The sequence below is a fragment of the Rhinolophus sinicus genome, chromosome 15 (genome assembly GCF_057876585.1).
Source record: "Rhinolophus sinicus isolate RSI-liver-muscle chromosome 15, RSI-T2T, whole genome shotgun sequence".
In the NCBI taxonomy this organism is placed as follows: domain Eukaryota; kingdom Metazoa; phylum Chordata; class Mammalia; order Chiroptera; family Rhinolophidae; genus Rhinolophus; species Rhinolophus sinicus.
Genome location: NC_142515.1, coordinates 86829230 through 86852749, shown reverse-complemented (window position 1 = coordinate 86852749; position 23520 = coordinate 86829230). Strand labels below are relative to the sequence as shown.

At 51.2% G+C, this 23520-nt stretch overlaps 2 protein-coding genes and 1 long non-coding RNA gene across 4 annotated transcripts; 1 reads left to right on the top strand and 2 right to left on the bottom strand.

The window, feature by feature from the left end:
* Window positions 1-1609: 1609 nt before the first annotated feature.
* PALM3 (paralemmin 3) lies at window positions 1610-10097 on the top strand. Of its 2 annotated transcripts, XM_019746131.3 has the most exons (7): window positions 1610-1810; window positions 4239-4287; window positions 5239-5319; window positions 5858-6000; window positions 6144-6228; window positions 7883-7937; window positions 8049-10097. In XM_019746131.3, the coding sequence occupies exons 1-7, from the start codon at window positions 1770-1772 to the stop codon at window positions 9863-9865; spliced, it is 2271 nt and encodes a 756-aa protein (XP_019601690.3). In that variant the 5' UTR covers window positions 1610-1769; the 3' UTR covers window positions 9866-10097. The 2 variants fall into 2 exon arrangements, with proteins under 2 accessions (XP_019601690.3, XP_074194188.2); XM_074338087.2 differs by lacking the exons at window positions 1610-1810; window positions 4239-4287 and having other exon boundaries at window positions 5187-5319; window positions 5817-6000.
* Window positions 2949-5021, bottom strand: LOC109454949 (uncharacterized). Its single transcript, XR_002138538.3, has 2 exons — window positions 4917-5021; window positions 2949-3478 (listed from the first exon to the last, which is right to left on the bottom strand). It is a non-coding gene; the product is annotated as an uncharacterized LOC109454949 (long non-coding RNA).
* Window positions 10098-10242: 145 nt separating the features above from the next.
* Window positions 10243-23354, bottom strand: IL27RA (interleukin 27 receptor subunit alpha). Its single transcript, XM_019746135.3, has 14 exons — window positions 23131-23354; window positions 22585-22702; window positions 19866-20023; window positions 19620-19777; window positions 18189-18348; window positions 18015-18088; window positions 15820-16003; window positions 15543-15731; window positions 13662-13763; window positions 13431-13589; window positions 11787-11912; window positions 11303-11396; window positions 11047-11140; window positions 10243-10927 (listed from the first exon to the last, which is right to left on the bottom strand). Exons 1-14 carry the CDS (start codon window positions 23228-23230, stop codon window positions 10709-10711), a joined length of 1935 nt encoding a protein of 644 aa, XP_019601694.2. The 5' UTR covers window positions 23231-23354; the 3' UTR covers window positions 10243-10708.
* Window positions 23355-23520: the final 166 nt, after the last annotated feature.

Genomic DNA, 23520 nt, shown 5'->3' with positions numbered 1-23520 from the left:
AAAAAAGCCAGACACGAAAGGCCACATATTGTATGATTCCATTGATATAAAATGTCCAGAACACGCAAATTCATACAAACAAAGCAGATTGATATAAAATGTCCAGAACACGGAAATTCATACAAACAGAAAGCAGATTGGTGGTTGCCAGGGATTGGGGGAGGAAGAATGAGGAGTGACTGCTCATGGAGACAGGATTTCCTTTTGGGGTGATGAAAAAGTCCTGGAACTAGATAGTGGCAATAGTTGCAACATTGTAAATATACTAAATGCCACTAAATATAATAAACTTTGTTATGTATTCTTTACCATAATTAAAAACTAATTTTAAAAATATGCTCTTTTTATCATAGCAAATATACTTTCAGAATGACCAAGAAGGCCAGGTTTAATTGACAACATTTTGAATCCCTAGGATTCAAATGGTGGTACAGGGAAATGTGTGGTACAGGGAAATGTGTGGTACAGGGAAATGTGTGGTACAGGGAAAACCCAGCCCTCAGTCTGGCCCTCTTTGCTTTCCACCCCCAACTCCGTCCTGCATAGCAAGGAGTGTTGTGCATGCCCCCGGGGACCCTGTCCTACATGTCCAAGCTCCTTCCTCACCCTTCCCAACAGCTGTCCTTAGCCACTTCTGAGGTGGGGGGGGGGGCAGGAGGAACATCCTGGCTGCATGGTCCGCCCTCTGGAAACTGCTCAAAACCACTGGGATAGGGAATTCTGGGGTCCCAAGTATCCCTAGTAGGATGAGGGAGGTGCAGGATGTAGGTGGGTATGTCCCTTTGCTCCCTGGGGAGGGTCTCAGCTGGAGTGTGCTCTCTAAGGCAGGGGGAGCAGGGCAAGGACCATTCTCCTTGAGGTTCATGTCTTGGAATTGCACCGTGTGACCAGGGCTATGATAGGGGGAGCATTGGAGACTGTGGGAGACCAACCTGGAGAATAGATGATTTCCCCAAGGGGTGATTAATGAAACATGAGGTCAGCTGAGAAAGTGGCTGCTGGCACTTTAAGAATGGCATAGTGAGGCAAAACAGAGACCTTCAAGATTTGGACAGGAAGTTCTCTGGACCTTCCTCATCAGACCCCACCCCTAACTGTTACAGCATCTAAGGGTCCTGGGTCCTGGAGGCCACTTGATCTAATTCTCCCATTGCACAAAAGGGGAAACTGAGGCCTAGAAACCTGGGGCAAGTTACCCCTGGGGCAAGTTACCCACAGTTACCAAAAGCCTACATCTCCTTGTTCCCATGGTGCTCAGAATCTTCCAGCTGGATCAGCCCCTCCTTCCCCACTGAGAGCTAGTGTCCGAGAAGGGAGGGCAGTAAGTAGTGCGTAAGAGTAGCCAGCATGTGTGGTGTGCAACAATGCTCACACGTGGGGGACCCTTGGTGGGCAGCTGGACTTGAGGTGTCGGGTTCCACGTGAAGGCGCCATACTCCAAGGTGACTCCCCACTCTGGTCCACATGCCTGACCACACATGTGAAAGCGTGTTTGCTGGGAGGCAGCCGGCTGCCGCAAGGAGGCCAGTGGCCGGTAAATAATTTATCAGGACAGCTGATAGTACCTCCCCAGAACTGCCCGCCAGCCCCCAGCCCCCCTCACCCGGTGCGCCTCCTGCCGCCCAGCCCAAACCAGCTGGACCAGCTCTCCCGGTGCCTGACCGCAGCCCCCCCTCCCCGCCAGCCAAGTCACAGCTTCCAGGGCACCTTCGGGCAAGCGGGTGGTGGGTCCTGATCTCGGAGACCAGAACGTGGGCTTCTGGGCAGAGATGGCCTTGCAGAGCCAGGTGTGGTCTCCGGCCACACCCATGTAAGTGTCCAGGGTAGGGGGGCAGGTGGACAAGACATGGGAGGGACTCATGGGGCACATTGGCGTTCCCACGGGGGTGAGAGCCCCAGATGGCCTCTTCTTAAGGGACCAGGGGGAGTGGAGGGACGTCGCTGCAGCCAATTCCGCAGGCTCTCCGATGTCCCCCTCCCCAAAGAGTTGGGTGGGAAAGTGGACCTCCATCCCCTTCTTTTTTGGGGATTTTCCGCTGGCAGACTTGAAGCCCAAAGTCCAGCCTGGGGGTGGGGCTATGACTGGGGGGGCGGAGAACGCCAGGGCCCCTCACTCCTACACTTTGCCTCTAGGGACACCCCTTAGCTTCCAGGGTGGGAGGAAATGCTTGAGATCCAACGAAAAATGTTAACAGCTCCTGAACTGGGAAAGATGATGGCAAAATCGAAATGATCACCTGCTTAATGAAATGGCCACCAAGTGTTCCTGGTGGCAAAAGGCCATGGCCATGAAAGCTGTTCTTGTAGAGTTAGAGATAAACAATAGTGATTGTGTGTACAGAGTATTTTAATATTCGAGGTATGAGGGCCTTTTAAAGTAGGAGCGTGGAGGGGGTCCAGAGGTTTGTAAAAAAATTCTAGAAAAGGGGCTCCCGCAGGGACCCCAATTTGGCTCCTCACTGTTTTGGGTCCCCATTGCATTATTCACCAACTACAAACCTGGTTGCCTAGCAATGGGAACCCGATCCCCCCCAGCAAGGAAGAGGCTGGGAGATTACATCTTCGGGGTGGGACAGCAGAGAGGGGACTTCAGCCCTTCACCAAGGACAAACCTATTTAGCAGGGGGCCTGGCCTTCCTGCAAAGCATGACTTCAGCCCCCTGCCCCAATTGAAATCAGAGATTCCCCCCTAGGCTGATCTCTGGCCTTCTGGCTACCAAAACAGGGTGCCCGGACTCCCCCCGCCCTTCCCCAGTGTTCCCAGTGTTTTGGGCTTGAGAGGTTCGAATTCCTATCCTGACTCAGTGACCTTGGACAAGTCTTTTTGCCACTTCTCGGAGCCTCAGTTTCCCGATCAATAAAATGGGGACAATAGTACTACTTACCTCTTAGGATTGTTGGGAAGATTCAATATGGGTAAAGCATTTCACAGAACCTGGTACATGGTATGTGCTGGCTAATGGTTGGCTGATTTTATTCTCAGTTGGAATGTCAACTCAGCAATGAGTCAACTACAGTCTCTCAAGATTAGGGCAGGGAGGGGGAGGCAGAGGTAGCTGTGGCAGCCTAGCGGAAGCCCCATAGAGCACTTAGAGCACTATATATAGTAAGTGCTAAATGCGTGCTGATATTATGCCTTCAAGATGTGGTCAGAGAAGATCCAGTAGGCCCCACCAGAGTTTGGGCAATGAAGCTAATACTCACCCAATAGGGTTCGTGCTCAAATTAATAAATATTTGAGGGCTTGCCCTGGGCTGAGTGTCCGGGACAACAGGCAGATAGATACACCCTTCAGGATATTGGCCTGTCAAGCTCCTTCACGTAGTCGGTGCTCAATGCTTGTCTGTGATGATAGGTTGGTGTAGTGATGACTGTCTCCTAAGTGCCCTGCAGTACCACAGTCAGCCTCCAGCTTCCAGAGGTAGCCCAGATGGAGCCAAGGGCGGCCCTGGAGGCTGGGAAGCAGGATCCTGGGGTGCTGCAAGGAGGACAATGATGGGGGTATCTCAGGTTAAACCTTAAACCACAAATCCCCCTCCCTTCCTCCCAGCTCAGAGTCCAGAGCTAGGCAGCAAGACTTGGTGACCCTTGCCCCCTGTAGGAAAAGTTAGCAGGTGGAGAAGACAGCTCTGGAGTTACCAAGGCAATGGTGTGTGTCCATGGTGGGATGGACAATTCTCTTCCCAGACTCCCTCACCCTTCAGCACTGAAGGGATCCTGGGTACAAGACAAGGTCCAGAGAGGGTGTGGAATTGGAAAGAGACACATAGCATGTTGGGAGCCTGGTGGGATTTGAAAGTTTCTGTAGGATGGACGGGGAATGGTTATTATAATGAATAATAAGCATTATTAATCATGGGAACTATTAAAGGTATTACGAATAATAAACTATACTACTTCTTTTTGGAGCAGTATTTTCCTTGTTAGGGCATCTCTCTGCAAGGTCATGGTCAAGCTATCCAGGCCCATTTTACAGATGAGGAAACTAAGGCTCAGAGAAGTGATGTCAAGCCTAGTAGCTCAACCTGTAATGGTCTCCACTCTTACCTCCTCGCAGGACCCCCACCCTCTGTCCTGACTCCTCCTAGGTGCAAGGGGGAAGCAGAGGAAATGCTGGGCTCTAGTTGCTTTCCAAGCAGCTCAGGGATCTTGGTTCTGAGAGTGGCATTCAAGAGGTCAACCAGCTGTGGGTGGGGCCCTGGGGGAACCTCTCCGCAGCCCCGGTACTCTCCCCACAGGCCCATGGCCGAGAGCTCCCTCTACCGGCAGCGACTAGAGGTCATCGCGGTAAGTGAGGCCCTCCCTGTGCGCCCCCGCCCAGCGCCCTGGGCATCTTCAGCTTTGCCCCAGGCCTCTTCCAATCTTTCCTCCCATCCCAGGGAGCTGGCCTAGCGCTGTGAAGGAGGCGGGGATGAGGAGGAGCAGCACCCTCAGCTCTAGCTCTGCCTGGGGCGCCCCACCTAAATTCTCAGGCACCCTCCGCTCCCCAGTTCCTCTATCACCCCCCCCCCCAAATGGGGATGCTGCGGACCCACACTCCCAGAATCTGCATCATCCGATGCTTCATTCTTGAACCCCAATCTCCTACGTACACCATGTTTGAACCCCATCTCTCAGGCCCCTGTCTCACTAACCCCCATCTCTCTGAACTCTCAAATCTAAATAAATCTTCATCTCTCTCTGGACCCCATCCTTCTCACCCCATATCTTTACCCCATGTCCCCGAACCCCCACCTCACTAACCCCCATCTCTCTGTCCCCCACCTCTCTGGACCACATCTCTACAGCCCAGTCTCGCTGGACCCTCATGGCTACACCTCCATTCCGGACCCCCATTTCATTCGCCCCCTCCCTTTGATCCCCGTATCTGTACCCTCATCTCTGAACCCCGTCTCTCTTAACCCCATATCTCGGACCTCCACAGTTCTGTCTCCTCTCCAGATTCCTATTCCAAGGTTCCCCGCGCTCCGCATCCACAGACCCCCATTCGGCGCTGGCCAGGCCTCCGCAGCATCCGGGGCGCGACCGGCCCCGCCCCCGCCCGCCCCGCCTCCGCCGCTGCTGAGTCAGCGCCTCCGCAGCCCCCCCCCCCCTCCCGGCCCCGGCCCCGACGTGCGAGCCGCGGACCCGCAGCCCCGGGAGCCCCGGGAGCCCCCGCGAGCCTGGCGAAGGAGGGAGGGCAGAAGGGGAGGCGGCGGCCCAGCGAGGTCCGCAGGCAGCTCCGTCCTCTGTGCGCAGGAGAAGCTGCGGCTGCAGGAGGAGATCCGCGCAGCACGCGGGGAGCTGGAGGAGGAGAAACTCCGCGTGGAGCGGCTCAAGGTTGGGGGGCCAGCGGGGGCGCCTGCCTAGCCTGGGCCAGGAAGTGAGGGTGCCTGTGAGAGTTGGCTGGCGGGACCAGAGGAGCCTCTAATTTGGGGCTAGTAGTTGGGGGCACTGGTTCCAGCTTTGGGGGCGGGTGTCTTTCCCTGCTTGAGAGAGGGGGCGGTGGTGGTGGTGAATTCGTTCCACCATTGGGAAGAGTATGGGGACAGTGAAGGTATTTGTCTAACTTTGGGGTAGGGAGGGGTCAAGAGAAACATTGATTTCACCCTTGGGTGTGTCAGTCCCATTCTGGAAGGGTTGGGGCTGTTGATGGGTGTTTTCTCCAGCCCGGGGAAGCTATGGGCTGGTAATGGGAATGTCTGTCTCACCTACCAGTGTTGGGGGTCAATGAGGGCATGTATCACAGCCTAAGGGAGAAATGTCTGACCCATCTGGGTGATTGAGGGGCAATCTGCCCAGCCTGAGGGGTGAGGCAGGGACCCTGCATGGGGCAGGGGTGTCCTATATCCAGCTGGAGCCCCCTTCCTATGCCCAGAGGAAGTCTCTCCGGGAGCGGTGGCTAATGGACGGGGCACCTGAGGGGTCTGAGGGACCCGAGGATCCCGCCTCCCAGGACCCTCAGTCCCCCGAGGGACAGGCACAGGCCCGCATCCGGAACCTCGAAGACAGCTTGTTCACGTGAGTGGGGCCCCTGCCTGCCTCCTTGGCCCCAGCCTGCTAGGACAGGACCTCCTGGGGCCCACTCCCGGGTGGCATCTTGAGACTGGGGGGATCCATTGAGCCTGGGGGCTTGGCTCCCAGCAGCCCCCTCTCTTCCCCAGACTCCAATCCCAGCTGCAGCTGTTGCAAAGTGCGTCCACAGGTGCCCAGCACAAGCCCTCAGGCAGGCCCACCTGGTGCAGACAGGTGAGGAGTCAAGGAGCAGATGGTGCGGGAGGGGCTGTGGCCACAGGGCCCCAAGCAGGACCTCTGCAAGGGCAGTTTAGATGCTTGGTCCTCTGCTACTTCTTTGCTTTGTAGTCTTGGGCAAGTCACGTTCCTTACCCAAGCCTCAGTTCTCCAGTCTCTGAGAAGAGAATATCAGCACACATCTGTAAGAGGTGTGGGAGATGGTAGACAAGATCACAGCTTAGAACCAGAAACAGGCCCAGGGAATGTTTTGATACATGGTTGCTAGTATGGCCCAAATAAGGAAGGCAGGTGGAAAATCTGGGCAACTGCTCATGGAATTCAGCTTCAAAGGTGGGAATAGGCCCCCGTGAGATGCTCTACACAGATTCTGGGGATTTGGGATTTTCATTTTAGTAATGCCTTTATTAAGGTAGAATCCACATGCCACACACTTTACTCTAAAAATCTGGCTGGGTTTTCCCTGAAGTCCAAAGATCTGGCCACATTTGCACCTGGCCACAGTGAAGTATAGGTTTTCCACGGTCCCCACCTCTGCATGATGTCTTGCCGTAGCTCCCAAGTGCCTGTCACAGGACAGAGAAAGAGACCTGTTAATCGGCATGTGGAGAACTTGGTGGGTTTTTGGTATAAGCCAGCAGTTCCTTGACAGGGATCCTGCACAAGGCATGCTTCCTGGCCCAGAGGAGCTCACAGACCAGATGAGGAGAGGGGTGCAAAGAGTCAGTGAAGGGGTGCCCTGGGCATGTGATTGCATGGAGGAAGCATCTGAGTGAGGTTGAGGATTCAGGGAAGGCTTCCTGGGGATAGTGACATCTATGCTGAATCTGGGTGGGATCCAAGCAGGAGGGGAAAGGGAATTGCAAGCAGAGAATAGCTTGTGCAAAGGCATGGGGGCTGGAAAGAAGATAGGATCAGAAAACTGTGAGGAGATCCATGGAGCTTGGCCTACGTGACCTGCGTGGCTGTTCCCAGCTCCCCTCCCTGAATCCATCTTCCTCTTACTTCCTTACCCTTTTATAGTCAGCCATACTGACCCTCCTTTCTGTTCCTTTAACTTGCCTAGTTCATTGCAGCCCCAGGGCCTTTGCTCTTGCTGTCCCTTCTGCCTGGAATGCCCTTCCCCACTTCTTGACTCAAGGCCTATTCTTCTCATCCTTCAGATCTCTGTTCAATGTCACCTCCGAGAGGCCCTCCGGCATCTTATATCTAAAGAAGGCACCTCATCACCTTCCAGGCACTCCTTAACCTCTCATCCTTCTTTTTTTTCCTGCCATAGTCCTTTTTATACACAGACGTTGTATATTTATTTCTGTGTATTTATGACCTGCCTCCTCCCACTGGAATGTATATTCCAATAGCAAAAGGCTTAATATCCCTTGTTCACAGAAACCTCCTAGATGGCAGAGTAAGTCCCTAGTACAGAGATATTGGCTGCGCAGCACAGTATTGATTAAGCACCTACTGTGTGCAAGGTGCTGGAGCAGAGGGCAATAAGCTGGGTAAAGAAGGCTAAGGTGCAGTAGATGGTTTGGTTCTGAAGGTAATGGGGAACCACTGAGGGTGTTTGAGCAGGAAAGGCGTACTAGCATGCAGGAGGTTCAACGTAGAGACATAGGCTGGCTTGACCTTGTCTCCGCCATTCCTGCAGGGTCATCGTCCGCTCTCCCAGCCTGCTGTACCTGCTGTGGAGGCAGGTACTACAGGTGGGTGTTTGTACCCCTGGGTGTGGGGGTCTCAAGAGGGCGGCTTGAATCTGGGTGGCCTGAATCTTACCTTGTCACTCCCTCTCTCCTCTCCTCCCCCGACTCCACCAGGCCAGACTGATCTGAAGAGAGCCTCCTTGCCAGCTGAATCGGGCACGTCCCCAGAGTCCCCCTCTGAGCCCAGAGATGAGGTTGTTGGGGTTCCACCCCTGAGGCGGGTCCCCGGGCCAGCTGGGGGCTCCTTAGAAGCCAACGGCCCCTGCCCCAGACCCAGCCCCCCTCCAGAGCAGCAGAGTCAGGGGATGACAGCATCTGAGGTGAGGGTGGATGAGGCCAAAGAAGAGGGCATGGTGAAGGTGGTGTGGAAGGGGCTGCGGGCCACAGAGGACTGTGCCATGGGACCCACAGGCCCTGAGCTGGAGGCTAAGGTGGAAGAGATGGTGCTGGAGGCCATTGGGGACAGGCCGGAAGCTGACCACCCAGAGCTCCCATCCTGGGTGAAGACAGACAGGGGAATCGTGGAGGTGGTCTGGGAAGGAGTGGGAGGCAAGGATAGCAATGACGCAGAGGCCATGGGGGAGGTGGGTACAGGCCTGGAGGCTGTGCAGACCAGCTCACCTAGACTCCAGGAGGGACTAGAGGGAGCAGGTTCTGGAGAAGTGGAAAGGGCCCCCAGGGGCAGCCCTGATGGCTATGGTCAGGGGGGCTCTGCAAGAGAGGAGGGGTCCTTCATTTGGGTGGAAAGAGTGACCCTCAGCGAGGAATGGGAGGAGCTGCTGGTGGAGGGCTTGGAAGGGCCAAGGGTGCCGGGGAGGGAGGGAGGAGATGAGAGTCTACTGGGAGCAGAGAGGGAGGGAGGAGAGGAAACCTGGGAGGTAGAGAGGAGACAGGCAGAGGAATCAATGGGCACTGGGAAGAACGGAAGTGAGGAAAAGGCGAGGGCACAGTGGGAAGGAGTGGAGATGTTGCTAGTGGTGGAGAGGAAAGGAAGTGAGGAACCCTTGAAGCCAGAGAGGCGAGGTAAGGAAAAAGTGGAGACAGATCCGGAAGGCGGTGAGGAACCATTGTCAGCAGAAAGCAAGGAAGCTGAGGAGCCTTTGAGGGCAGAGAGGGAAAGAAGTGAGGAGCCATTGAGAGTAGAGCAAAGTGGAGGTGAGGCAAAGCTGGAGGCAGAGAAGGAAGTTGAGGAACCATTGGGAATAGAAAGCAAGGAAGTTGAGGGATCATTGAGGGCAGAGAAGGAAAGAGGTGAGGAAAAGCTCAGTGTGGAAGAGAAGGAAGTTGAGGAACCATTGGTAGTAGAGAAGAAAGATGAAGAAAGGCTAGAGGCAATTGAAGAACCATTGGGGACAGACAGAAAGGAAGGTGAGGGATCACTAATGGTAGAGAGAACAAGAGATGAGGAGCCATTGGAAGGAGAGAAAAAAGAAGATGAGGAATCACTGAAGGCAGAGAAAACAGGAAGTGAAGAGCCATTGGAGGCAGAGAAGACCCAAGGGATCAAGGAAGATGTGAGTCCAGAAGAGGAGAGAGAGTCAGGAGGAGGGAAGGAATGTGAGGCAGAGGAGGTGAGTGACGTAGATGTTCCCCTGGGGGCCAAGGAAGAGCCACAGCCAGAGGAGGAAGGACCACAGCCCCAGGAGAAACAAGAAGGCTCCCTGGAGGAGGAAGCAGTGAAGCCCCAACCCCCTGCTGAGGGCCAGGACCCCTCCGGGGATGCCACGCCCCTCCTGGCAGAGACCCCAGCTCCTGAGCAGCCTGCCGAGTGCCAGCCATTACTTCCAGTGGAGCGGCCCAAGGCCAACCCCAGTGCCCGCCCTATGCCCACCTATGCACCTGCCCAGCAGCCCCAGCCACCTGCTCCTCCTGAGGGCGAAGAGGCGAGTGGCCCTAAGCAAAAAACGTGCCAGTGTTGTGCGGTGATGTGAGCCCGCGCCTTCCACCCCACACCCCGCTCCTCTCACAGCTACCTCGGCCTCTTGGCATCCAGCAGAGGGTCCCAGGCACAGACAGGGCACAGGGCACTGGCCATGGCATCCAGGAGCCAGCTGGCCCACACATCCACTCCACCTGGGCTTCTGGACCCCTTGCCCACTGCCTGACCTTGGTCCCCTTCTCCGACTAAGCCTTTATACTTGAAAATAAAACCTTAAAGCATTCTGACAGCTTGAATGTGTGTTTTTGGCACGGAACCACCTTACCATCTCCTGGTGGGAAACTGAAGGCTTCACTCAGCTAGAATCAGAGAATATGAGTGATTGATCTTATAGGTATAGCTGCTGTAACAAAAGACCTCAAGCTACAGTAACTATAAAAACAGAAGTTTATTTCTCTGGGTGGCTCTGATCCCTGCAGTCACTTGGGGACTCAGGTTCCTTTCCATTTCTTGCCCCCACCCTCTCCTTGGGTCCAGCTTAAGCTGGATCACATTGATGTTCCAGCTCATGGGAAAGGGAAGAGGATATGGAGGCTCCCCACTCAGTCCCAGCTTCTGCACATACCACATTCTGCACATATCACAGAACTCTGGGCATGGCCACACCTAGCTGCAAGGGATGCTGGGAGTATGCCCAATAATGGCTCTGTTACAGCAGGAGGACAGATTTGGGGAGGCAGCTGCCACTCTGGATTTCGTTTGCTCCCTCATCCATCTGTACATTCTCCATCGGGCCAGGCCCTTCTCTGTAGGGGTCCTTCAATCTCAGTTCTTCCTGGCTCAGTGTCCTCAGGCAATTCACTCAAGCCTCTCTGAACCTCAGTGTCTTCAGCTGTCAAATGAGCACCCCTCTCCCAGCCCGGGGTTGGTTCAGGCCAGAACCTGGAGCTTGAAGGCCCAGAAGGTCCAGCTCTTCAGGAGTGGGCAGGAAGTGTTTCTCATACCCAGACTCAAGCTGGGAGGAGACCTGGGGGGGTTCCGTAACTGGTAGCGGTTCTATGTCTTCCACTTCCATTATGGGCAAGTCCTTGGGGGGCTGGGCCTGAGGCACCTCCTAGAAAAAGAGGAGGCTCAGATTCTGGCCCCAATTCTCCCCCCACTGCTCCCCACCCCCACTGTCTCAGCACCCCCAAACCCCCCGGAGGTTCCTGACAAGCCAGGCTTTTTGCTTACCTCCATACAGGGCTTGGTGGAATTGCTGTTGGCAGGATCAGGGACCCTCTCCCAGACCCAGCGGGGCAGTACCTTGTGTCGCAGGTGGGGGCACCTGGCAAGTATGTAAGAGGGAAGGGAATCCAGGTGGCCAGATACCCATGCCCAGGTTGCAGGGTCGTGATGTCACAGAGCCTTGGGATGTCCCCTCACCCCAGAAGCTCAGCTAATATCCAGCTGTCCTCCCCACCTGGGCCCATGCATCTGACAGACTCACCTTCTGGAGGTGGCTAGGCTCACACCATAGCCGATCAGGAACAAGCCCCACAGGAAAAAGATACCAGGCAGAATTTTCAACTTCAGGGTGTTATCTAAGGGGAAGGAGCAGACAAATAGTTGGACACCAGGAGGGAAGGGAGGGGTCAGGTAAGGCTCATTGATGGGTGGGACTTGGGTGAGGGCAGTGGATAAATGGGTGGGGCTTATGAATGGGTAGGGCATAAGAGTGGGGGAAATCTTGGGGTGGGAGTGGGGCTTGTGAATAGAGCAATAATCAGTGAAGAGGTCCAAGTCAGGGGTGGATAAAAGGGTCAGAGACACACAGTGCCTAATAATCCACAGCAGTATTTAACAGAATCAAAATGCATCATCAATAACCCCCCACCCCAAGTCAAAAGATTGCCCACTCACTGAATCCCAGTGAATCATTTCATATACCCTTCAAATGGAGCAGGCCTCCTCCTATGGCAGTGCCATCCTACCTGGTAGGTGAAGCCGGAGGCTGGGACCAGGTGGGCCCTGTCCTGCGATGGTAGATGCCATCACCCACAGCTCACAGGGACCCCAGGGAAGGTTGGGCAGGGTGATGTTCTGGGTGCTGCCACTCACTGAAGGACACACACAAAGAGGTAGGGGAGGCAGTCAAGTCTTACCTCAGGGCCTTTGCACATGCTTTCTCTCTGTCTGCAACACTCCCCCAGATGTCCACACAGCTCTCTTCTTCAGGTCTTTGCACAAAGGTCACCTCTTCAGGGAGGCCTTCCCTCACCCCATTACATATAAAATTGCACCTCTTTCACTACCCATTTTCCTGTTTCATTCTCTACCCAGCATTTATCATCATCTGAGATACTGCTTAGATATTATTTACTTTGTCTATGCTTGCCTGTCCCCCATTAGAAGGTAGCCCCACGTAGGCCATATTTTCAGCACCTGGAGCACCCTGGCACATAGAAAGCACTCAGAAAATGAAACATTTGAATAAATGAAAGAATGAATGAACATCATATCCCTCACCCGCATAGAACCCAGTGAAGGGAGACTCCCTAGACCAGGGGAAGACATTGGGACCTCCCAGAACTATTGTTTACTTTTTTCCTGAATTGCTCTTTTTTGTTTTTAAACCTTTGGTTTGTTATAAGGTTATAGGAGACATGAACATGGATCAAAATATATTGCCAAAGAAAGATGCCCAAGCTAAGTCATCAGGTGAAAAAACAAAGTTACAAAACATCACAGTCATAAGATTCATGGATAAAACCAGAGCTTATAATATGGTCCTCTTTTAATAACAATAATATACATGTATGTATATTTAATATATAGATATGTTTTTATCCTAATGATCTATACATACGTTTGCAAGGTGCAATCATGGCAAAGTAATTATGTTAAAAAAGTAGGCTTTCTCAGTTAGAGACAAAGGTGAAGCACTGATGTATTTAGGGGTGAAATGACACCAAGACTCTAGGAAAAAAAAGTGTGGGGATAAATTGAAAAAAGATTGGCAAAATGTAGGTAATTGTTGAAGCTGGTTGGTGGGCACACGAGGATTTGTTATATTCTCCCTACTTTTGTATGTGTTTGACATTTTCTATAATAAAATGTTGAAAATCTTTAAAAAAACAACAACTCCCATCTATGTTGACATATACATGGAAAAATCTGGAAGCTTTGTTGTCAATATCAGTGAACTGATGAAAATGCTGATATTCTTGATATGGTCCTTCATTCAGTGTGTCAGCTTTTGTTTAACAAGCACAGATAATTTTTGTGTTTAGAAAAAAGGGTAATGAAGATATTTTTAAAAAGGAATTTGTGCTCAGAGTAAAAACTTAGTGTATACTCTAAGGTATGAAAAACAAATAAAAATCATATGTAATCCTGCAATCCTGATGACATTGAGGGGAATTTATTTTCATATTTCTACCTCTGCTTTGCTCAATGCTAGGTTTATTTTATAACAATGGAATCATCCCATGGAGTTTTGAATCCTTTCATCTCTTTCACTTAATAAAATATGAAAGGCATCTTTCAGTGTCAATAAATGTAGAGTGGAGTCTTCATTTTTAATGGTCAAATGACAGTCCATTATTATACTGACAGCAGGAGGCAGGAAAGCTCACCATTCATGCAGACAGAAGGCCTGGTGCCACTCTGTGTACACAAGGTGTAGTGGGTGAGATGGCCCCGAAGTTGGTGCCTTGGGACTTCTCCCCACGCTATGGCTGGGGTTCCTGGGGGCGCATCCTGAAGTCGCCAAGGCGCTGGTCCTGCTAAAGGTGCTGAGGAGAAAGCCAGCGGGTCAAGTTCTGCCGGGGTTCCAGGACTCTCCACCCCGCAGTCCCATCGCTTACCTAGCTCCTCTCTGAAGCTCCAGACGGAGGGGGCAGGGCACATGCCCCCAGAAAACACTGCAGTCACTGTGATTCGGTAGGGGACCCCTTCTTTGAAATTCCCTGGGCAGGGGAAGAGCAAAGACCAGTTAGAGTTGGCTCCCTCTGCCCCACTCATTGCCTAGGTGGTAGGAGTCTTCATTTGGGTCTCCAGAAGGACACGCTGAAATCAAGATCTGGATATAAGTCATTTATCTGGGACGTAACCCCAGAAAACACCCAGAGGGGCAGTGAGGAAGCAAAAAGAGAAGGAAGAGCAGCCAGTAAACGATGTGTTTGAGAACCAAGTTTCCAATGTGGGCAACGGAGGCTCGCTCCAGCCAGGCTGCAGCAGAGCACACCCCTGAGGGCCATCCATCCCGCTTGAGGAGGGAGGGAGCAGGAGTATTTATCCACCAACACTTATTAGTCCTTGGTCAGGGCTGCACCTGAAGTGGCTTAACTCCCCACACTCCCAGCCTGCTGCCCAGGCAGGCAAAAGGCTTCAGAAACCAGAACGAGGCCTCAGGCCAGGAAATGCAGGCACTGGAGGCTGGGAGATGGTCAGACACCAGCCTAGGAGGGGGGCCCTGACACCATCCATCAGGGGTAAGTGGGGTTCCTAAAGTCCCTCCTCAAAACCTACTGCGGCTGCAATGCCTCCCCCAACTGGGAATTTTCCAGAATTGAGGCTCCTCTTCTTTTGTCCCTATATACTTATGGGCCTTGGGACTCTGCCCTACATGTCTCACTCAACAGCTTCTCATGCTCTCCCAGTTCTTTACCCCAAGGAAGCACTCCCCAATATCAAGCTCCAGCCCTGAACTAATTTCTGGGCCCTAGACCTGAGCATCTAACAGTCCCCCCTGGACAACTCCACCTAGATAAGCATCTCAGATGCAAACATATCAAATGAGTCCCCAAAATTCTGCTCCAAGACTCTCCAACGAGAACCTGCCTGCTTCTCTCCCCTTCTCATTCCCTACCTGGTCCAGCTCTCATCGTCTCCCTCCTGCACCGTAAGTTCCTTCCGTTGTTTAGCTCCTGCTGATGCCCCCTACACCTCAACCTAGTCCGTTCCCCCCACAGCAGCCAGGGGGCGCCTGTGAACACCTTAGTTTATGTCACTTCTCTGCCCTCCCTTCCTCCCTCTCTCCCCCTCACTCATTCCACTCCAGCCACACTGGACTTCTTGCTGACTCTAACACATTAAGGACATTCCTGCCTCAGGGACTTTGCACTGTCCCCTCTTGCTTTTCCCTCAGATATCCTCATGGCTCCCTTTCTCACCTCATTTAGGCATTAGCTCAAATGCCATTTTCCCAGGGAGGGCTTTCTTAACATCGCTTTCTAAATGCCTACTCTCCTTCTTTCCCCTTCCCCTGATTTATTTTGCCCCAATTACATTACAAGTGTACTTGTTTTTGTTTCATCGACTCCCTGCCCCACAAGATTGTTGGCTCCATGAGAGTGAGGATGATGCTGAGAGGGAGAGTGGAGTGAAGGCTCAGGGTTTGGCTTCAGGAGCCTGACTGTGTCATTTAAATCCTGGTTCTACCACCTACTTGCTGTGTGGCCTTGGGCAAGTTACTTAACCACCCTGGGCCTTTCTCGTCATCCGTAAATTGAGCATAATAGCAGAAACCTATTTTATAAGGAAGTTTGAATAATTTAATGTTTATGGTAAATGCCAATAGACATCAGCTATCATCACTGTTTACCAGTGTCTAGAACAGAGCCTGGCACACAGTGGGTGTTTAATGAATTAACGATACTTTAAGCATAATACTTTCTCCTGCAAACCCACCCATCAGCCTGCTCTCCAACAGCTGGGATGGGACCCCAGGTCTACCAGGGCCTCACCTGGCAACAGGGCACTGAGGTTCCCAGGAGGAAGCCGGACCCAGCTGAGGTCCTCCAGGCGGTCGCCATCTCGAGCCCAGTCTACCACGTGCTCCTGCGGCTCCCCGGACCCCTGTTGCCAAGTCACCAGCAGCTCTGTGCTCCCAGCAATGCTGCTGACCACCACGCCATGGGGGGCAGAGCCTGGACCTAGAGGACAAGTCTCAGCTGCCCACTCAGGAGGTCCCCTCTTGGGCACTTCCAGGCTACTGAGTAGAGGAAGTTCACAGCCTCTTACCCAAGCAGACCAAAGAAAGGTTGGTGAGAGGTTCCCAGCTTGTGGCATTGATGGCGGACACTGCAGCCCACTCCGCCTGGGTGGGGATAGAGTAGCTACAGCAGGGAGTCTCCTCTGGCATCAGCTCCTGACCGTTAACCTGGAACCAGACTCTATAGCTCACTTGCACACAGTGCCCTGGGTCCTGAGGGATGAGGGGAAGAAGCGGTTAATATCTTCCATTTATCACACCTACTGTGTATCTCAGCTATGTCACCTGATGAACCAGTCAGTGAAATATTTTTGTTGGCTCTACTTTACAGATAAGGAAACTGAGTCTCAGAAAGGCTCAGCGGCAGAGGTGGAATTAGAATATAGTGCCAGGGCCAGGACTAGGGTGAGGTGAGTGAGGATCCTACCTGGGGTGCAAAATTTAAAGGGGAGGATACCAAAAACCCAGTAATCATGTTATATTATATTTTAATCAAAATTAATGCAAAAAAACCCATAACAAACAAAACATCAAGATTTTAAGTAAAGACAGGATCTGACCCTGTACATGTACAATCCTGCTTCATTAACTTCACCCTAGCCTGTGTCCTGTGCAGTTTTTGTGGATTTCGGAACTCCACTGTTGTGTAGAGGAGTGGTTATAGTTAGCAAAGACGATGGTACCCTCCAGGGGGATTTGGGAAAATTTGTGGAAATTTTTAGTTGCCTCAATGATTGCTATTTGATGGGCAAGAATCAGGATACTACATTGTCCTAGAAATAAACAACTGTCCCCTGATCCTTATGTTTGAATGTCATCCCCACTGGAAACTTCTGAAGATGAAAAGCCTAATACTTTTAATTGATCCTAGAACTAAAAAAATATCATTTGGAGGTCTGATTTGAATATTCTCTGCATTGTTATATATTCAGAACATATGGGGACTTTCTAGGCAGTTTTTATGATCAATTCCCAGGAAAAACTATGTTTTGATCAGAGACTGTTTTAATGTGCCCTGTATCATCTCACCCCTTTGAAGTCCCTGGAAACTCGCTCTATAGTTGGGCATGTGACTGATTTTGGTAAATGTCCTATTTGTGTATGAAAAGAATATATGTTCTGGTGTTTCTTATGTGAGTCCATTAATTTGTTTGTTAATTACATGTTCAGATATTCTAGATCTTGATTTGTTATCCATCTGTTTGTTATGAAATTACTGAGAGTGATGTTTTAAAATATCCCACAATGGTTGTGGATTCACATATTTCTCCTTATTGTTCGGTCAATTTTTGCTTTATGTATTTTTTTAAAGCCATGTTACTAGGTACATACAGATTTAGTACTCTTATATCATCCTGGTAAACTGAATTTTTGCCATTACATAGAAGCTTATTTCCCCTTTATTTTCTACTGAATATTATAATTAGAACACTGTATTATACATTTTTTAAAAACGTGTATACATGGGTTATATTATCTAGGTATTTCATGTCAGTATAGTAAAAGGGCATTAAAAGCATGTGTTGTGAAACAGAGGTACTGTTTCTGTGAACTGCTATTTGAAAGCCAGTAAATCTCAGCTCTGCCACTTACTAGTTGTGTGGTTTAGAGCAACCTCTCTGTGTCTCATTTTTTTTCTCATCTGTAAAGTTAGTTAATATAAATAAGTGTATAGGCTAGGACCTGGCTCATAGTAAGAGTTCTATAAGTGTTATGTAATGGTTTAAATGAATGATATTGGATTGTGTGGCCCGAGAAGGTATGGGCTCTGTTGTTTTGTTCCTTGTCATATTTACTGTGAGCCAGGGCCTAGCAATGCCTAGAACACAGTAGGTGCCCAGCAGATTTGGATCAGCGAGGTCTGTTGCACCCTTGTCATCTCTTAATGCCCTTTTGATACTAGCAACTCAGCCCTCTGCACACTGTGCTATATTTTGTGGAGCTGAGCCTAGTCTTGCTTCTAAACTTTGCACCTGCTGTCTCCCCTGCCTGGAACACATGCACCCATCTTCAGGTCTCAGCTCAAATCTCCCAGAAGCAGCTGACATTGGTGGAGGCTTGCTATGTGCCCAGCGCTGTGCCAGGACCGCTCCGAGCATTCCCCTCTTTTAAACCTTGACACAATCTCAAGAGGGCAGCACAGTAACCTCTGTCTTGTTTACCTCATTGTTATTTGGGCGTTTCCTGACTTGTGCAGAGAAATGTAATGGTCTCCACAACTCACCTTCCACAAAAGCAGGGATTTCTGTCCACCTTGTGTCCCGCAGAGGTTCCCTGATATCCATACATCTTTTGGAGCTGGCAAGGATGAGGAGGGCGGCACAAATAAGAGGGGCATGACTGGACAGGCTTCCAGGAGAGAGGACGAAGGCAGAGGGGTAAGCCAGGAGATCCCTACCGGAAGGCAATGTCTGGAAGGACAGAATGGGGCTCCACTCGCCCCACAGCTCCTCTTCTTTCTCCATTCGGCAGTGGCCGGACACCTCGTAGCCAGTGGCTAGCTCCAGGTCCTGGATATCAATAGGGGTCAGGGGTATGGACTTCAGTTCCGGTTCCAGCTGTCGGAGAGACAGGAGAGAGCAATGAGGCCGAGGGCTGAGTTGACCGTACTTGACCTTATATATCAGCAGGGTGATCAATTGTCCTTCTTTGCCTGGGACTGAGAAGGTTCCCAGGACATGGAACTTTAGGTTTTAAAATTGGGACAATCCCAGGCAAAAAGAGATAAGCTGGTCACATTATGTGCCAGGTATGGCAGTAGGCGGTAAACTCTATTATTATCCCCATTTTTCAGAAGAGGAAAACTGAGGTCCAGAAAGGGAAAGTGACTTGCCAAAAGTCAGAGAGTGGTGAATGCTGGAGCTGAGATTCGTACCCAGGCAGTGAGATTCCAAAGTTTGCATCTCAGCATTGTTCTGAATTGCATGACTAATCACAATGCCAACAACTCTTCTCTATATCGTGGTATTTTGCATCAAAAGCTGTGGCTGGGACAGTTCATTACTCACAATATCCATTTCCCCTCTTCCTTTGGAAATAGAACATCTGGTATCAGTTGGCAGCCTGGCTATGAAGGATAAAGTCTGTATTTCCTAGCTTCCTTTGCAGAGAGGTAAGACCATGTGACTATATCCTGGCCAATGAGATATGAACAGAAATGACATATGCAACTTCCAGGGTGTGCTTATAGTGTATGGGCAGGTCCTCCAACTCCGTCTGGGGTCCCATTGCCCTGGGGGTGTCTTCCACTTTCTTGCTGGGTTAGCTTGGGAAAGTTGCTTAACTTCTCTAAGGTTCAGCTTCCCCAGCTATAAAACAGAGATCTTAAGATCTCCAAAGCATCTACTATGTAGGGAGGTTGGGTAGGAGGTGGGAATCAAGACAATCCATGCTGATTGCTTAGCCTGGGACCTGACACATGGCAGGTCTCAGAAATGTCAGCTGCTTTTATTAATTCTTTTTGAGTGTTTTAAGAACCAGGTGCTGCCCCTCATGTGTAAAATAGTGCTCTCTAAAGCGCTGTTATTCTTGTTTTAAGGTTGACGTAGCTCTTTGAGGATTTTCATTCATTTACAAAAATGTTATAGGAAGTTTGTTGTTTCTCAAAAATTCCAAGAGGGATTTGGATTGGGACTGCATGAAATTTATAGATTTTGCGGGGGGTGGTGGGGGGGTGTTAATTTTTTAGTTGAAGAATATACGTGTACAGGCCTTCTATGTGGGATGCTGATAGACTCCAGGGGCAGGTGAAGAACTCATGCTGGGCTGGGTCTCTGATTTGGGGACGATGCCTGGAATGGGGTGAGGGGGAAGCACTCCTGACACTCACCAGGGTCCAAGCCATCTCCTGGCATCTTCGGTAGTAGAACTGACAGACCAGGACCTTATGGGGCGGCCACACAGGTGGGGTCCATTGGACAGTGGCCTCCAGGGGGTCATCCTCTGAAAAGTACACATCAGGGTCCAGCCGAGGGGCTTCTGGCTTCACTGAGGAAGGGGAGGCAGGGTGCATTGAGTTGGGGCCTCCAGGACCACCCACCTCCCAAATAGCGCCTCCCTCCCTTCTGCTTGTTACTTCGGGTCTCTAGGTTCACGAAGACTGGGGGCCAGAGAGGCCGGCCCGCCTCGGCCCCCCACACAAGGAGTTCATCAGATGTGGTCAACTGTTCCCGTGGGATGGTCACCCAGCTCTGCCCGAAGGGTACTGTCACACTCCAGGTTCTGTTGGAATGACTGTGAGGAGAGAAGTGGGAATTGGAGGGGTATACATAGGGATGGACCCAAGCCATTGTAACAACTTCTCTGCCTGGGTTCAAATCTCAGCTCTGCTGCTTTAGAACTGTGTGACCTTGAGCAAGCAACTTAACTTCTCTGTGCCTCAGTTTCCTCATCTACAAAATTAGGGTGATAAAGTACCTGCTAAAAGGGCTGAATAGGGGAGGGGAATCAATGAGATAACAAATGGAACACCGTTGGGTGCCCAATACATTTTACGTGAGCATTGGTTGGTTGTATTTATTGAGCACCTATTATGTATATGCACATTTACATCTATGCAACTATTCAGTCAGCAAATATATATGTGCCAGGTCCTGTTATAGAAGCTGAGAATAGGACTATGACCAAAGGAGACAAGGACCTGCTCTCTGGAGCTGGTATTCCAGTGGAGGAGGTAGATGAGAAACATAAACATATAACTGATGGTGGTATAAGCAATATAAAGAACAATCATGTTGGGTGAAGAGGAAGCAACGTGATGATGGGCTGAGGAGTGACACTGCTATTTTAGGGAGAGTGGTCAGGAAAGATCTCTCAGATGAGGAAACATTTGAATCAAGGTCTGAAGGACGTTGGAACTATGCAGTACCTGGGGAAGAACATTTTAGGAAGAGAAAACAGCCAATGCAAAGACCCCAGGGTCAACTGCCTGCGTCTGAGGAAGAGCAAAGAGGAAGCTGTGTGGCTGGAGTGGAGTGAGTGAGGGGATGAGTGGGAGGAGGTGAGGGCAGGGAGGTGACAAGCAGATTGTTCAGGTCCTGGTGGGCCACAGGGAGGACTGGCATTTACCCTGAGTGAGGTGGGAGCCCTGACAGGCTGTGAGCAGAAGCAGGACATGCTTTGACTCAGATGTTCACAGGTGCCCTCTAGATGCTATAGAAGAGAAGAGTGTGTAGGGTTGAGGGTGGAAACCAGACCCAGAGAGGAGGTGACTGCACTGTCCAGGCCAACAAGGATGGGGGCTGGACCAAGGTGGGTGCTGAGGAAGTGGGGAGTGCCAGATTCTGGATAACACTGAAGGTGGGGTAGGCAAGGCTTGCTGAGGGATCAGATGTGGGTGAGAGAAAGGAGCTGAGGATGTTCCCACAGATTGTATTTCAAAGGTTCAAAACAAGGCCTTCATTAAAAACACACACACACACACACACACACACACAACAGAAACACAGGTATTGGCAAAGATGTTGAGAAATTGGAGCACTCATACATTGCCGGCGGGAAAGTAAAAGGCTGCATCTGCTGTGGAAAAGTTTAGTGACTCTTCAAAAAGTTAACATAGAATCGCCATAGGACCCAGCAGTTCCACTCTTAGACATATACCCAAGAGAATTGAAAACAGGGACTCAACAACTTGTACAGACATGTTCATAGCAGCACATGTCACAGTCACCAAGAGGTGGAAACTGACATGTCCATCAGCTGGAGGATGGATGAACCATGGAGTATTATTACTCAGCCATAAAGAGGGATGAAGTCCTGATATGTGCTACAACGTGGACGAACCTTATGCTCAGAGAAAGAAGCCAGTCATGAAATGCACATTGTGTATGATTCCATTGATATGAAATGTCCAGAACAGGCAAATTCATAGAGACACAAAGCAGATTCGTGGTTGCCAGGCGCTGGAAGAGGAGGGATAGGGAGTGACTGCTGATGGGGAGGGAACATCCTTTTGGGATGACAGAAATGTTTTGGAACTAGATAGAGACAGCGGTTGCACAACATTGTGAATGTACTAAAGCCACTGAATTGTTCACTTCAAATTGGTGAATTTTATATTATGCGAATTGCACCTCATTAGAAAAAGGGGGAACCTTCTCTAACTCCCCCACTCTGTACCAAGTAAAACTAGGCCCCACCCTTTTGGAGATGGATGGTGGTGATGGTTGCACAGCAATGCAAACGTACTTAATGCCACTGCACAGTAAAATGGTTGAGAAAAAAAGACAGTAAATTTTATGTGTATTTTACCACCATTAAAAAAAATGAATTTGTGTTTCCAGGTGTGATTCATCATGAAAGAACGCCAGTCACAAAGTCAAGACTGTGGGCCCCATGAGGACTAGTCTTTCTGTCTCTTTCACTGCTGCATCTCCAGCACTAGACCAAATGATCTTTTCATATGCTCAGGTGGTTAAGCTACTTGCCTAAGGCCACATAGCAATTAAAAACAGTTTCTAATTAGTAAGCATTTTCTCTTTGCCAAGTGCCTCACTCATTGTATCCCAGAACCAATCCTGGGAGGCAGGTTTTATTTCTTTTTTTTTTCTTCTTTTTTTTTTTAGGTTTTATTTCTTACCTCCATTTGATAAGGGAGCAAAGGAGTCTCAGAGAGGGAAAGTGACTCATCCAGGGTCACACAACAAGGAAATGAGGGAACCTGTAATTATTGAAGGGCTTGAGAGTTGGGGAGGACTGGGGACCAGGACTCCTGGGTCCTCTCAAATGGAGAAGGCTGGGACCTGAGCAGCCACCCCTCTAAAGCCTGTTTTCCCAAACCCTCGCATTGTACTCACTACTTCTGGCTCTGGAGGTACAGCGTGGAGGGGGCTCCCGGGTCCCTAAGAATCTCCCACGAGCAGTTCAAATCGCCAAAGGGTCCAACTCCATAGCACTGAAAGGGCTCAGGGCTGCCTGAAAAGGGGAGCGGGAGGGTCCCAGAGAAAAGGGTCAATTCCCCCAGCCGCCTGCACTGCCCAGAACCTGAACTTCCTCCGACTCTTCACAATCCTGGAGGGCGATCGGGGTCCCTTACGGAAGTGAGCAGCAGAAGAGGGGCGCTGGGCACTCCTACCCAGGCTTTAGGCATAACTCCTCCCCTCCCTCTGCCAGCCACATCCTGTTACCACCCCAAGAGCCCCCACCCCCACCCCGCGACTTTGCTTTCCATCACCTGCCGCCCATTCCCCACTCCTTTCTTCTCCTGTCCCGGCCAGGGAGGAACAGAATGGCGTCCGGACCTCTGCATTCATTGCGCGGACTTGGGGTTCGCCCTGGAGGATTTGCGATTTAAGGGTCAGCGCGCGGCACAGCGCCCGACATGAGCTCGCCTCAGAGCTTACCCTGAGGTCGTGTCCGGTGGAACAGCAACACCAGCAGAGGCAGCAGCGCCAACTTTGGCCTTGGCCATGACCGGCAGAGGGCGGCCAGGGTCCCCCTCATGGCGCCCCCAGAGCCCCCAGTCCGGCCCGGGACTGCCTGGCCCCGGCGGCTGCGCCGCGCGTCTTGCTCTCCGAGTCCAGCACTCAAGAGACAACGGGAAACGGAGCAACCCCTCCCAGCCGCCTCCGCACCTTGCGCTTCGGTCTCCGCCCCTTCCCCCCGCCCCAACGGAAAATCCGGGTGGGAGGGGGAGTGGGGAGGCGGCCTGGGGCGTCTGACTGAGGGAGCTGAGGGCGCGGCGGAGCTCCCCAAAAACTGCACTCCTGCCACCCTCCCCAACAACACACACA

Bases quoted from the DNA above. Each gene is read 5' to 3' on its own strand.
- PALM3 (XM_019746131.3), top strand. From the start codon at position 1,770: ATGGCCTTGCAGAGCCAGGTGTGGTCTCCGGCCACACCCAT. The intron at 5,320-5,857 runs GTTGGGGGGCCA...TCCTATGCCCAG, and splicing joins TCCGCGTGGAGCGGCTCAAG to AGGAAGTCTCTCCGGGAGCG. The intron at 6,229-7,882 runs GTGAGGAGTCAA...CCATTCCTGCAG, and splicing joins GGCCCACCTGGTGCAGACAG to GGTCATCGTCCGCTCTCCCA.
- IL27RA (XM_019746135.3), bottom strand. From the start codon at position 23,230: ATGAGGGGGACCCTGGCCGCCCTCTGCCGGTCATGGCCAAGGCCAAAG. The intron at 18,089-18,188 runs GTAGGGATCTCC...CATCCTTGCCAG, and splicing joins CTTCCAGACATTGCCTTCCG to CTCCAAAAGATGTATGGATA. The intron at 15,732-15,819 runs GTAAGAGGCTGT...CTTGTCCTCTAG, and splicing joins CCTTTCTTTGGTCTGCTTGG to GTCCAGGCTCTGCCCCCCAT.